Below are 15427 nucleotides of genomic sequence, written 5' to 3' on the forward strand. Positions count from 1 at the left end.
ACCTTAAAAATGTAGTTTAAATGTTGAAAAATTGGTAAATTATGATAATAATTTGTAATGAATATTGTTTCAACTCAATATCATGTAACAAAGATTTTACCATAATAATTACATATGCCTATGCTGTTCTGTTCAATTTTCAGTCAATTTTGTTATATTAATACACTACATTTTGAAATACACAGACAATGGCTCAAAATACTCTCAAATGCCTATAAATATCTTAAAATGCCTCATAATGCCTTGTAATACCTCACAATGCTTCGTAATAATGGGAAAGTGCCTCATAATACCTCAAATTACCTTGAGTGTGTACACCAAATTACCTCGGCGATCTACCCCTCGATAATCAACTTTCAAACACTCAAATTTGTTTACAAAGATTTTGGAAATTGACTGGACTAGCAGAACTTCAATTATCAAGTTAACTTTCATAATTTTATTTACTAACATTTACATGAACTTTCGATTTTTAAGTCAATTTTCATGAATTTGGCGTCAGTACCAGATTATAAAGTTAATTTTCACAATTTTTATGTCAGTTGCCAGTTTTAAAGTAATTTCTTTAAGAATCAAGCACTCTGACATTAAAAAAATTATGAAAACTGACTTAACTAGCAAATTTTTATTATCAAAGTAGCTTTTATAAATTTGATGTAAACTTCCAGTTCCTCAAGTCAGTTTTCATGGTTTTGATGCCATATTCAGTTTTCAAAGCTTATTGTTTGCAATGCAAAAATCAAATTAAGGTCATTTTTAAAAGCAAACAATTTTTTTGTTATTTATATTGGCAACTTTTTACGTCATCCTAATTTACTGTGATTGTTTAGGTACTCAAAAAAAAAACAAAAACAACTATCTACTTGCAATAACCCATAATAACTTTTTTACTCTTGATTTTACATCCTAATTTCATGTTTTAGAACAATTCTCAGAGGAAACTGAACTAAAATCTTATCCTAATGACTACTTGAATGTCACTTCAACAAAATGGTCTTGGAGGGAAATGTTTACTGAGCCTCCAAAACATCCTGAGCTTGTATTTGATGCAGAAGATGAATTTGAGGCCAATTCAAGTTACTTTGAACTGGACAGCGACTCAGATTATATCGGTTCTAAATTGCTTAGCAAGAGTAAACCATATCTATCATTTTCCTCCACCAAAAGTAGTTAATTTAATTGTTTGCAGGGGAAACTTATATCTTTGAGTATGCTTTGGAATATGGTTTTTTGAGGCTCAGTCCTGCAGCCAGAAGAAAATTCAATATTCCTGTGAAAGCTGTTTTTTTGGATCCAGTTAAGGATGAATGTTTTGGGGACTCATTCACACGTTTTTTGCTTGGGGAATTTTTGGGGTATAATGATTTGGTTATGACTTCTGTCAAGGGTTTTGCAGAAAAGGAACAGAATAGAGGTTTTTTAAAGTAAGTAATTGATTTATTTTTATTATTTGTTTTCTAAAAAATCGCTTTTACTTGGCTACTAACGAGGCTACTAACTATATAAAAATTTTAAAGTAAATTAATAAAGATAAGGTAGAATGATTGACTGATACATTGACAAAATAAGAATATTATTTTAAACTGAAAAAGAAAATTAATTTCTTAAAATATTTTCTTCTGATTTATCTGATGAGACATTACTACTTTTTAAGGTTTTGCCATTTTTCTGATGTGATATTGATTTTTAATCTTTTATCTATGTTTGTCTATATCTATACCAATGTGGTTAATATCTGTGTGTCAGCAAATTATGTTTTTACAATGATTGCCTAGTACGTATTAATCCAGACAAATTATGGTATATAAGGTCATTTTTATGCATTATTATCTTAAAACAGAATAGAAATACTAACAAAAAGGTTCCAATGCACAGCAAAGGGCATATTTATAACCAGAGAAATAAGCGCAAAAAAACGCTTTAAATTTTCATTTTTCATAAAAATTGAAATACCTCCCATTAGTCTTTTTTGACTACTTTTTGAGATTCAGTATCTTGGTAAAATGAAGAGTTAGAGAGACGAGTTTTGGCTCATTTTGTAGTATTTTTTATCCCTTTTCTAATGGCGTTCAAATAAAAAAGTTACAACTTTTCAAAAATTGAAAAAATTACATTTTTGGTCAAAAGTGCAAATTTGGCAAATTTTTATTTTGCTCCATAAAGGGTTCCAATGCACAGTAAAGGGTATATTTATACCAAAGAACATTAAATTACTTATAATAAGCGCACAAAAAGCACTTTAAAATTTTTTATTTTTGAAAAAAATTGAAATATCGAGGTATTATGAGGCACTTTGCCAGTATTACGAAGAAATTATCTGAATATTTCAAAATGTTTTGTGGTATTTTCAATACCGTGTATCAAAATAACTAAATTGACTGAAAATCGAACAGAGCAGCATAAGCACATGTAATTACTATGGGAAAATTTTTGTTACATTATATTAAGTTGAAACAATTTCCATTATAAGTTATTATGATAATTTGCCAATTTTTCAACGTTAAACTACATTTTTAAAGTCACGTGTACGACTGTTTTTGACAATCTCAACTGGCCTTTACAGTGTTGCAAGCTCAAAAATTGAATTATCAATGTCACGTGACGTGTATTTTGCAAGTTAAGTTTGCACAACTGTCTAAATTTAATATTTTCAATTTTCCAAAGTTTAAACTACATTTTTAAGATCACGTGACTGTTTTTGACAATGTAAACTGGCTTTTATAGTGTTGCAAGCTCAAAAATTGAATTATCAAAGTCACGTGACGTGTATGTTGCAGTTTAAGTTTGTACAACTGTCTAAATTTAATTTACTAAATTCTCAACGTTTAAACTACATTTTAAAAGCCGCGTGACGGTTTTTGACAGGTCTCAACTGGCTTTTACAGTGTTGCAAGCTAAAAATTGTATTATTAACGTCACATAAAGTGTATCCAGCTATAACAACTGTCTAAATTTAATTTACCAAATGAACAACTTTTAAATTACATTTTAAAGTCACGTGACGGCTTTTGACAGGTGTCAACTGGCTTTTACAGTTTTGCAAGCTCTAGAATTACATAATCAAGTCACGTGATGTGCCTCTTGCAATTTCAGCTTTTATACCTTTTAATTATTTTTTTAATTTTAAACCACATTTTAAAGGGCACACAATTTTGACAGATGTCAACTGGCCTTTACAGTGTTGCAAGAACATGCAGAATTGCATTATCAACGTCACGTGACTTTGATAATGCAATTTAATTTTTTACAACTGTTACAAAATTTAAACTCCGTTTTGAAGGTCACGTGAACGTTTTTGACAAAGTCAACTGGCCTTTACAGTGTTGCAAGCTCAAAAATTAAATTATCAAGTCACGTGATGTAGTTCTTACAATTTTACCGCTGTCTAAATTTAAGTTACCGATTTTTCTAGTGTTTCTTTTAAATGATAGGTGTCCTTAGTTGACAAGTGCTAACTTGGTTACTAGGACAGTTAGAAGATTCGTTCAAACGTCAAAAATATAATCCTAACCTAACCTAAAAACTGTCACGTGACGTTAAAAAAAAATCAATTTTAAACTTTTGGGTCTTCAAAATTTGGAAAAGCAATCACGTAACCTGAGGTAGTCATTTTTATTGAATATAAATAATTTAAAGGTATTTCGTTGTATTTCATGGCAATTTGAGGCATTTTAGACTGTTTTAAGGCAATATATCACATTTTGATTGCATTTCAAGGTATTTTGTATGCAAAAAGGCATTTTTGGTGTACAAAAAAAGTATCGACGGTTTACCCCCCATAATGGGGGAATATTTTTTGAGATTCAGTATTTCGGTAAAATGAAGAGAGGCGAGTTTTGGCTCATTGTCTCAAAAATGTAATTTTCGGTCAAAAGTGTAATTTTGGCAAATTTTTTATTTTGCTCCATAAGGGTATATTTATAATATTTATACCAAAGGACCTTAAATTAGGTGAAATAACCAATTCGTATTTTTCGAAAATTGCATTTTTGGTCAAAACTTTTTTCTTGTTGTCTCTGAATGTTCATTTATTAGCCTTTTTTCATCTTTCTCTTGATCTTCCTTAATTTCTTTTGTCATTTTCTCAAAAAATAAATTTCTGACAATTTTCTAAATCTAAATATACATATATGCTTAAGAAATCATTTAATTTTGTTTTCAGAAATGTAGTCACTGGAGAACACTTTAGGTTTGTTAATTTTTGGATGGGCAAAACTGCATATGTTCCAGCCGTAGTCTGCATGTTGATTTTCGTAAGTATTTTGCTTTAGAGTACAAAATATTTGCAGTTTGATGCTAATATCTGATATTGTTCCCATTTACTTTTTAGTTTTAAAGGTTTTAATTTGAAGATTAGTTTGGTGAAAACATTCTTAACGATTTTTATTAAAATAACGCAATTCGGTCACTATATTAAATTTTTACTCTAGTTTTTCTTTTATAAAGTTGAACATTACGTAATAAAAATTGGATTGGGGTATTTTAAGAGACAAATTCCTGTTTTTATCATTTGCTTGACGCTCTGTAGTCTCATCGGTCGTAAATTATTAACTTCACCTCACAAAAGACGCCTTATTTCCTTAACGAAATGATATTATTACGCGAAGACATAACTCAAATTATCTGTAACGTTCCCGTCGCGACCAATTTAACCTCAAATATCAAAGGTCGTCAATTTGCTCCAAATACTAAATTTTTAATTTTTCAAAATTGTCTTATTTTTCTTTCCTCCGTAACGAATTGGTGGGGTTGGATTAGCTCGACTCGACTTTACACGTCAAATTATTCCACTTGTTGGAGTAATTTTATGCGAAATAATAGGAAATTCCGAGCACGAGGGCTGATGCGCCGAGCGTCAAACAGGCTTTGGAAATTAAATGCAAATTATTTTGATTTTGTATAGATTGATGATTACTCGGCTGTCGTTTTTGGCGCATCACAGCAAACTAGGTCGAACTCCCACAGGACCGCAGTGTCGTCCGTTCTCTCTCCCATTCAGTCCCACATAATGACCACATTTTAACAAAACGCCCCTTTTATCTAATTCGTTTTATCAGTCTTCGGCGATCTCGTCACATAAATAATGGATGACCGTTTCCATATTGTGATTTTCTGTTTGGGGACGCAATAAATGTCCTCGGGTTATCATCGATAAAATTATTTTAACGACTTCCTTTCGTCCATTCAATGACGGAATGTCACAACAAGGTTGAGGAAACTCTACTTTAATTGGAAACGTTCCGGGCGCTTTTTTATTTTCATTTCCGGTCTCGTATTGCGACATCTTCCCTGTCGATATTAATTCGTTTCGAGGAGTTATCACCTGATTTTTTTTTCGCTTTTTGCCACCACAACCGGAAATAGTTTTCCAGCGCTGAGAAAACATTCGCGAAGGGATAATTTAGTATTTTATTTTTCCAGTGACTGACGTGGAATTTTCTATTCCTCATTTGTTTAACGTTTTTGACGGTTTGGTTCATTTCTGGAAAAACAAAACTATCGAGAACAATAATACTACTCCGGATATGGGGGGATTTTACTTTATTATGGCACTGTTACTTCTTCAAGTGTCACGATCACTTTAAATAGTTTGATAGTAGTTTTTTAGAATCAAGTTTTTAAGCCATGATCTTCTCCTCCTCCTGGTGGTCTTCTATCATAAACTTTCCCTTGGAGGACTTCTTCATAATACGTCCGAGGTACTCAAGTTTTCTTCTCTTATGCTGTTCATTACTTCCAAATCCTTCTGTCCTTTTGTCACTCTGTCCATCTATAATATTTCCAGAATCCTCATGTAAAGCCACATTTCCAAGGCTTCGAGTTTTCTTTGTGTTGCTTCGGTTATAATGTTCATGACTCTATTCCATAGAAAAGAATGAAAATATAGCATCTGAGGAGTCTGATTTTGATGTTAATGTTGAGGTTGTGAGTTCACACCTGATCTCCTGTGAGTGGTTCCAATTATCTATTGATCATGGTTCCCAGATAGGTCAACTGTGTCTACTGTTACACTGCACTGTTAGCGTAATAACATTTAATACCCAAAATTAATTATGACTAATTTTGCAAAATCAATATTTTTGCATTTATATTGGTGGATTGTGTGATTGACAAGTTTCTAATACAGTTTACATAGTCAAAATAATAACTTATCAACAAATCGAACCAGTGTCCGTTTGAGTACACTACAGATTTTTTGTCAGAAATTGGAAATATTTATAATTTTGACAACATTGCGGATTTAGTTAGCACACTAACATTGCAAAATTTGATCATCCAATTATTAGTTTGTAGTGACAAATTGGCAACACTGCAGAATTTAAGAAAATATCATTTTGAAAACTTGATCATTTAATTATTAGAAAATTGACCAATCAATTAGTAGTTGTAAAAAATGTCAAATGGGCACCGATATAAAAAATGTAATGATAAATTGAATATCTGTTCAGATACTCGTATCAGAAATTGGAAATATATAGTTTTGGCAACATTACATTTTTGTAGTCCTTCATAGATAGTGGAAAAATTTGTGTTTGGCAACATTGCAGAATTTAAGACAATATAGGTTTGACAACATTGATCCTATATGAAGACATATCTTGAAATAAATTTCACTTTTTTTGTTTTTGATCCTCTGAATATTTTTTTTTATAAAACTATTGATGAGATGTTGCTGAAGCAAGCTTGTTTGCTTGTGTTGTTGTGTTTGCAGTTAAACTCCGCAAATTGTGGTTATAAGTTGCTTTAAAGTAATTTTTACTATTTTTTTCTGTACTTTACGGTTTCTCAGGTATTTTCCCACATATTTCAAGTAATTTTACATCGAGTACCAATTTCAAGGGCTGTAGTACCCTTAGGCAAGTCCGTTTCACTGGTTTTGCAGTCATACTCTACAAATTGTGGTTAAGTTGCTTTAAAGTCATTTAAACTGTTTTTTTTCTGAATTTCACGGTTACTCAAGCATTTTCCCACATATTTCAAGTAATTTTACATCAAGTAACAATTTCAAGGGCTGAAGTACCCTTAGTTATAGTCCGTTTCACTGTTTTTGCAGTCATACACCGCAAATTGTGGTTAAGTTGCTTTTAAGTCATTTAAACTGTTTTTTTTTTCTGAATTTCACGGTTACTCACATATTTCAAGTAATTGTACATTAAGTAACAATTTCATGGGCTGAAGTACCCTTAGTTATAGTCCGTTTCACTGTTTTTGCAGTCATACTCTGCAAATTGTGGTTAAGTTGCTTAAAGTCATTTAAACAGTTTTTTTTCTGAATTTCACGGTTACCTAAGTATTTTCCCACATATTTCAAGTAATTTTACATCAAGTACCAATTTCAAGGGCTGAATTACTCTTAGACCTAGTCCGTTTGACTGTTTTTGCAGTCATACTCTGCAAATTGTGGTTAAGTTGCTTTAAAGTCATTTAAACTGTTTGTTTTTCTGAATTTCACGGTTACTCAAGCATTTTCCCACATATTTCAAGTCATTTTACATCAAGTAACAATTTCAAGGGCTGAAGTACCCTAAGACATAGTCCGTTTTACCGGTTTTGCAGTCATACTCTACAAATTGTGGTTAAGGTGCTTTAAAGTCATTTAAACTGTTTTTTTTCCTGAATTTCACGGTTACTCAAGCATTTTCCCACATATTTCAAGTAATTTTACATCAAGTAACAATTTCAAGGGCTGTAGTACCCTTAGACCTAGTCCGTTTCACTGTTTTTCAGTCATACTCTCCAAATTGTGGTTAAGTTGCTTAAAGTCATTTAAACTGTTTTTTTTTCTGAATTTCACAGTTACTCAAGCATTTTCCCACATATTTCAAGTAATTTTACATCAAGTAACAATTTCAAGGGCTGAAATACCCTAAGACATAGTCCGTTTTACCGGTTTTGCAGTCATACTCTACAAATTGTGGTTAAGGTGCTTTAAAGTCATTTAAACTGTTTTTTTCCTGAATTTCACGGTTACTCAAGCATTTTCCCACATATTTCAAGTAATTTTACATCAAGTAACAATTTCAAGGGCTGAAGTACCCTTAGTTATAGTCCGTTTCACTGTTTTTGCAGTCATACACTGCAAATTGTGGTTAAGTTGCTTTAAAGTCATTTAAACTGTTTGTTTTTCTGAATTTCATAGTTACTCAAGCATTTTCTCACATATTTCAAGTAATTTTACATCGAGTAACAATTTCAAGAGCTGAAGTACCCTTAGACCTAGTCCGTTTCACTGTTTTTGCAGTCATACTTTGCAAATTGTGGTTAAGTTGCTTTAAAGTCATTTAAATTGTTTGTTTTTCTGAATTTCACGGTTACTCAAGCATTTTCCCACATATTTCAAGTAATTTTACATCAAGTAACAATTTCAAGAGCTGAAGTACCCTTAGACCTAGTCCGTTTCACTGTTTTTGCAGTCATACTTTGCAAATTGTGGTTAAGTTGCTTTAAAGTCATTTAAATTGTTTGTTTTTCTGAATTTCACGGTTACTCAAGCATTTTCCCACATATTTCAAGTAATTTTACATCAAGTAACAATTTCAAGGGCTGAAGTACTCTTAGTCATAGTTCGTTTCACTGTTTTTGCAGTCATACTCTACAAATTGTGGTTAAGTTGCTTTTAAGTCATTTAAACTGTTTTTTTTCTTCTGAATTTCACGGTTACTCACATATTTCAAGTAATTTTACATCAAGTAACAATTTCAAGGGCTGAAGTACCTTTAGACATAGTCCGCTTCACTGTTTTACGGTCAATTTCTGCAAATTGTGGTTAAGTTGCTTTAAACTAATTTCTACTGCATTTCTTGACTCTAGTTCTCCAGTCTCAACCTTACCAAAATATAATTTTTCTATGAATAGTTTTGGATATTTAAAAATTTAAATTTGGTTTTTACTAGTGAAATCAAATATTTGTTAATCAGTGAAGTAGTTGACAACTGAATTAATGTTTAGCTTTCACTTCCCCACTGTCGGTATTTTATGGCGCCTTAATGGCATTTTAATTACAGTAGCCTAGGAAAACTCTTAAAACTTTGATGAAACAAACCTACTTAAAGAAAATTTTCTTTGATACTTTCAGTATTTGACATATTCTGGTAGTTTCGCTCTAAATTAATCCGATCCATGTGACAACAACAAAGTTTTACACAGTTTTCAATCGGGAGATGGGTTTTTACGACAGAAAAGCTTGAAAAGTCGTAAAACTTTTCAGTCTATTTACAACTTGACTAAAAGTATTGATTAGCTCGAAAGGGAACAAAGCAATGAAGTGAACTGTTTGTAGATTAAGGACTCTTTTTAATTATATTTCAGTTTTTGTTATTTTATGTTTTTATGAGTGTATATTACAGGTGTGTTGTTATTTAAACTTTTGGGTCACGTGGCAACTACGGTGGCGGTACACCGATATGACGTGCGTTATTTCCGGTTAGGTGAAGATGCCGTTCAGCTTTCCTCAAAAAGGTCCATACCGGATATTTCTCCCCCTCCTCTGCATTCCGCCTGTCTGGACCAGCAAACCATCATTATCATTGTTACCGTTTACGCAATGTGAACCTGAACATTTTCAACATTTATTTCCTTTCTCTCCAGGTCTTGTTCGACAGGCAATTATGTTTTATTCACATCCCACGTTGCCTGTACTGTATTTCAAGATTTAATCGCGTCCCCCCCAGATTTCAGTTTTTGTAGCTGGCCGAATAAATTCGTAATGGTAATTATTTACTTTATGTTGTGAGTGTTTGTCGAATGGGAGAGGATTGAAATTCGATCGGGCGACGGGAGAATTGACATAGTTCCCTAACCCGCTCCCGGGCGCCATCGGATTTGCTGTATATGCATCATCTCTGGTGCTAATCAGCGGCCGGATCCGGTTTCCGGGAACTACATAAATCAGCGGTACTTGAGCCGGGGGTTAACAGGCTCCCAGTGGCCTACTCTCATTTAATTATGTCACCTATCGGATGGCAGTAGGGTTAGAAACAGTGGCGCACCCTATATTACCACACAATATTTTCATAACTGTAGGGCGTAAGTCTTTACTAGAATGTTTACACTGTCTATCTCACTTCTGACCTCATTCTGAGGACTTTCCTATGCTAATGTATGGTTTGACTGTGCAAAATGTCACAAACTTGTTGTTGTTAGTTAGGATCATTTCCGCTGCAGGATTTTGGCGCTCTATAAAAGTGTAAGCAAGTGTTACTCTAGTCATTGAAAGTCAGTTTCGAAATAACGGACAAATCAAATTGAATCAGTGCAACGTCAACGTCACAATTCAGTTTTAAGGTTAGAGCTGTGTCTATTGTACTTGTAGCCTTGACACAATCGGTTAATCAAGAAACTCGACTTTTTAACTGTTTTTTTTTTTGGAAATTGCATCAAAATGTTGAAAGTTGTGTATATCCCTCAGTTTTGGGGACTTGGCGAATGTAAAAAGCTCATAAAGTTCGTTTTGAACTGCTCCTTCAACTCGTGTTAACCGCACAAACATAAAAAAGGTGTTCAAAAATTTGAAATTCACGTTCTGGCAATGGTGACCACGTTTACCCGGTTCAAAGTCGGTGTAAACTACCACTGGGGGCAGAAAGTCATTCTCTTGCAAAATTTATAGTATGTATTATCAAAATTGATACATTTTGAAAATCAATGAAATTTAATTATTTCCATTTTATTAACTTCACTAAATGTCAAATCAGAAGAAAGAGATCTATCAAGTAATCAGAAAATGTACAGAGGGTTCCATTAAAAATGTATCAATTTTGTATTTTGTTTGTTTTTCCATAAAATTAAAACACAAAAATTGCATCTGTCAAAAGCAAAAATGTGTGTTTTTATGACATGTAGGTTGAATTTTAGCTTAACTTTTGGAAAAAACTGTTAAACTTCTGAAAATAAAGCTTAACATGTAAAATATACGAAATGATGTAAAATCTATTTTTTAATTAATTCTGCAGGATAAACTACCCTCGTAGGAAAGTTTGTCATTTATACAGGTCCAAAAATAAGTCCTGGTTCAGTCAATTCAGGAACATCCTGTACAGAAAATCTCCGTAAATTAACAATAAAGAAGGTTTCTTGCCTAATTGACTGTTGATCTCTCCATTTCTGTAAGAATAATGATTTCTTTCTGGTTCTGATCATTTTAAATGTATTTTTTTACTTTTTGTATAGATAATTAATAGTTTTTTAGACACCCTGTGTATAGCAATTGTGTTTCTATACCTCCCATACTTTTTTATTACAATTTATACGGTTTTGTAGAGTTTGTTTCTGATTGATTTACGTCTAAATAAGATAGTGCAGACATTAAATATTTCTTAATAAAAACGATTCTAAACCACCTAAAGGTCGGTCAAAAGTGTCTTCATAAAGTTAGTTAGTCAATTTTGATTTTTTCTTTACTAGAGGGTTTACACTGTCTCTTTCACTTTAACTCATTCTGAGGACTTTCCTATGCTAAATTATGGTTTGACTGTGCAAAATGTCACAAACTCTTATACCTATTATTATCTGTAGTTGTGTGTGTGTTGTTGTTAGTTAGAATCATTTCCGCTGCAGGATTTTGGCGCTCTATAAAAGTGTAAGCTGGTGTTACTCTAGTCATTGAAAGTCAGTTTCGAAATAACGGACAAATCAAATTGAATCAGTACAACGTCAACGTCACAATTCAGTTTTAAGGTTAGAGCTGTGTCTATTGTACTTGTAGCCTTGACACAATCGGTTAATCAAGAAATTCGACTTTTTTTTTTTTGAAAATTGCATGAAAATGTTGAAAGTAGTGTATATCCCCCATTTTTGGGGACTTGGCGAATGTAAAAAGCTCATAAAGTTCGTTTTGAACTGCTCCTTCAACTCGTGTTAACCGCACAAACATAAACAAGGTGTTCAAAAAACAAAAATTTGAAATTCACGTTCTGGCAATTGTGACCACGTTTACTCGGTTCAAAGTCGGTGTAAACCTGGGGGCAGAAAGTCATTCTCTTGTAAAATTTATATTATGTATTATCAAAATTGATACATTTTGTAAATCAATGAAATTTAATTATTTCCATTTTATTAACTTCACTAAATGTCAAATCAGAAGACAGAGATCATCAAGTAATCAGAAAATGTACAGAGGGTTCCATGAAAAATGTATCAATTTTGTATTTTGTTGTTTTTCCATAAAATTAAAACACAATAATTCATTTTCTGTCAAAAACAAAAATGTGTGTTTTTATGACATGTAGGTTGAATTTTAGCTTAACTTTTGGAAAAAACTGTTTAACTTCTGAAAATAAAGTTTAACATGTAGAATATACGAAATGATGTAAAATCTATTTTTTAATTAATTCTGCAGGATAAACTACCCTGGTAGGAAAGTTTGTCATTTATACAGATCCAAAAATAAGGCCTGGTTCAGTCAATTCAGGAACATCCTGTACAGAAAATTTCCGTAAATTAACAATGAAGAAGGTTTCTTGCCTAATTGACTGTTGATCTCTCCATTTCTGTAAGAATAATGATTTCTTTCTGGTTGTGATCATTTTAAATGTATTTTTTTACTTTTTGTATAGATAATTAATAGTTTTTTAGACACCCTGTGTATAGCAATTGTGTTTCTATACCTCCCATACTTTTTTACTAGAATTTATGCGGTTTTTGTAGAGTTTTCTTTCTGATTGATTTACGTCCAAATAAGATAGTGCAGACATTAAATATTTCTTAATAAAAACGATTCTGAACCACCTAAAGGTCGGTCAAAAGTGTCTTCATAAAGTTAGTTAGTGAATTTTGAGCTATTTTGGGATGGATTTTGAAAATCTTTTAAAGGTTGTTCAAAGTGCTTAGACATTCTCCCTAGATGAATTTTGATTTCAAAAACCAGCTCAAAGTGCAAACAATTTATTTTGAAGCTGAGAGTTGTGATATTTCCTCAAATGCAAAAGAAAATATACGAAATGATGTAAAATCTATTTTTTAATTAATTCTGCAGGATAAACTACCCTGGTAGGAAAGTTTGTCATTTATACAGGTCCAAAAATAAGGCCTGGTTCAGTCAATTCAGGAACATCCTGTACAGAAAATTTCCGTAAATTAACAATGAAGAAGGTTTCTTGCCTAATTGACTGTTGATCTCTCCATTTCTGTAAGAATAATGATTTCTTTCTGGTTCTCAATCATTTTAAATGTATTTTTTACTTTTTGTATAGATAATTAATAGTTTTTAGACACCCTGCGTATAGCAATTGTGTTTCTATACCTCCCAAACTTTTTTATTAGAATTTATGCGGTTTTTGTAGAGTTTTCTTTCTGATTGATTTACGTCCAAATAAGATAGTGCAGACATTAAATATTTCTTAATAAAAACGATTCTAAACCATCTAAAGGTCGGTCAAAAGTGTCTCCATAAAGTTAGTTAGTGAATTTTGAGCTATTTTGGGATGGATTTTGAAAATCTTTTAAAGGTAGTTCAAAGTGCTTAGACATTCTCCCCAGATTAATTTTGATTTTAAAATAGATTGATTTCAAAAACCAGCTCAAAGTGCAAACAATTTATTTTGAAGCTGAGAGTTGTGATATTTCCACAAATGCAAAAGAAAATATACGAAATGATGTAAAATCTATTTTTTAATTAATTCTGCAGGATAAACTACCCTGGTAGGAAAGTTTGTCATTTATACAGGTCCAAAAATAAGGCCTGGTTCAGTCAATTCAGGAACATCCTGTACAGAAAATTTCCGTAAATTAACAATGAAGAAGGTTTCTTGCCTAATTGACTGTTGATCTCTCCATTTCTGTAAGAATAATGATTTCTTTCTGGTTCTCAATCATTTTAAATGTATTTTTTACTTTTTGTATAGATAATTAATAGTTTTTAGACACCCTGCGTATAGCAATTGTGTTTCTATACCTCCCAAACTTTTTTATTAGAATTTATGCGGTTTTTGTAGAGTTTTCTTTCTGATTGATTTACGTCCAAATAAGATAGTGCAGACATTAAATATTTCTTAATAAAAACGATTCTAAACCATCTAAAGGTCGGTCAAAAGTGTCTCCATAAAGTTAGTTAGTGAATTTTGAGCTATTTTGGGATGGATTTTGAAAATCTTTTAAAGGTAGTTCAAAGTGCTTAGACATTCTCCCCAGATTAATTTTGATTTTAAAATAGATTGATTTCAAAAACCAGCTCAAAGTGCAAACAATTTATTTTGAAGCTGAGAGTTGTGATATTTCCACAAATGCAAAAGAAAATATACGAAATGATGTAAAATCTATTTTTTAATTAATTCTGCAGGATAAACTACCCTGGTAGGAAAGTTTGTCATTTATACAGGTCCAAAAATAAGGCCTGGTTCAGTCAATTCAGCAACATCCTGTACAGAAAATCTTCGTAAATTAACAACGATGAAGGTTTCTTGCCTAATTGACTGTTGATCTCTCCATTTCTGTAAGAATAATGATTTCTTTCTGGTTCTCAATAATTTTAAATGTATTTTTTTACTTTTTGGATAAATAATTAATAGTTTTTTAGAAACCCTGTGTATAGCAATTGTGTTTCTATACCTCCCATACTTTTTTATTACAATTTATGCGGTTTTGTAGAGTTTGTTTCTGATTGATTTACGTCTAAATAAGATAGTGCAGACATTAAATATTTCTTAATAAAAACGATTCTAAACCATCTAAAGATCGGTCAAAAGTGTCTTCATAAAGTTAGTTAATGAATTTTGAGCTATTTTGGGATGGATTTTGAAAATCTTTTAAAGGTAGTTCAAAGTGCTTAGACATTCTCCCCAGATGAATTTTGATTTTAGAAACCAGCTCAAAGTGCAAAAAATGTATTTTAAAGCTGAGAGTTGTGATATTTCCACAAATGCATCAAATAGTTTGAACTTTTGGTGGGATTTATTATCGACCACCTTCTATTATAGTCTGGCGGCATCAAACTGAAAACCATATTGCACAGGAATCAACTGCAACTTTTCCATTGCAAAATTCTCCGGCTTTGTTGACGTTTAATAATCTTCCATTAAAACTCCCGAGACCAAACTCTCGATAATCTTAACTTTCAACTTTCCGACAAAGTCCGTGCTGACATTGCCTGGCGAATTAATAAAAAAGTATTTAGCATTCAAAAGAAGCGCATACCTCTAAAAAGCTCATTTGAGCCAGGCATTTTAACGTTGTTACCCCTCGGATATCTGCACAAAACGCTGTATTTAATTTTAGAACACGACTGAGCTTTTAGTTTCACTTTCGGAGCTGAAACTAGCCGGCGTCATTTTAGCAGATTTAATTTTTTTGTAAAGCTAACCTTTTAGTGAGTTTTTTTTTCTTTTTATTTCAGACTGTAATCGTATCCATGCTCCTGCGCTACGCCCATCATCAAATCTTTATTTTTATCGGTAAGTAAAAGAGCATCGCACATTGAATGTGAAAGGCGGAA

At 32.1% G+C, this 15427-nt stretch overlaps 1 protein-coding gene across 1 annotated transcript in view; it reads left to right on the forward strand.

Moving 5' to 3' along the window:
- LOC145728962 (membralin) overlaps positions 1-15427 on the forward strand; it is a 93331-nt gene that overhangs the window by 2248 nt on the left and 75656 nt on the right. Inside the window, exons 3-6 of the mRNA XM_081979540.1 lie at positions 924-1133; positions 1190-1424; positions 4163-4253; positions 15329-15386. Of these exons, the coding sequence (XP_081835666.1) occupies positions 924-1133; positions 1190-1424; positions 4163-4253; positions 15329-15386 (594 nt within the window). The remainder of the gene's footprint in view (positions 1-923; positions 1134-1189; positions 1425-4162; positions 4254-15328; positions 15387-15427) is intronic.

This window comes from Ips typographus, linkage group LG5, assembly GCF_016097725.1.
Source record: "Ips typographus isolate SLU linkage group LG5, UJ_Ityp_2.0, whole genome shotgun sequence".
In the NCBI taxonomy this organism is placed as follows: domain Eukaryota; kingdom Metazoa; phylum Arthropoda; class Insecta; order Coleoptera; family Curculionidae; genus Ips; species Ips typographus.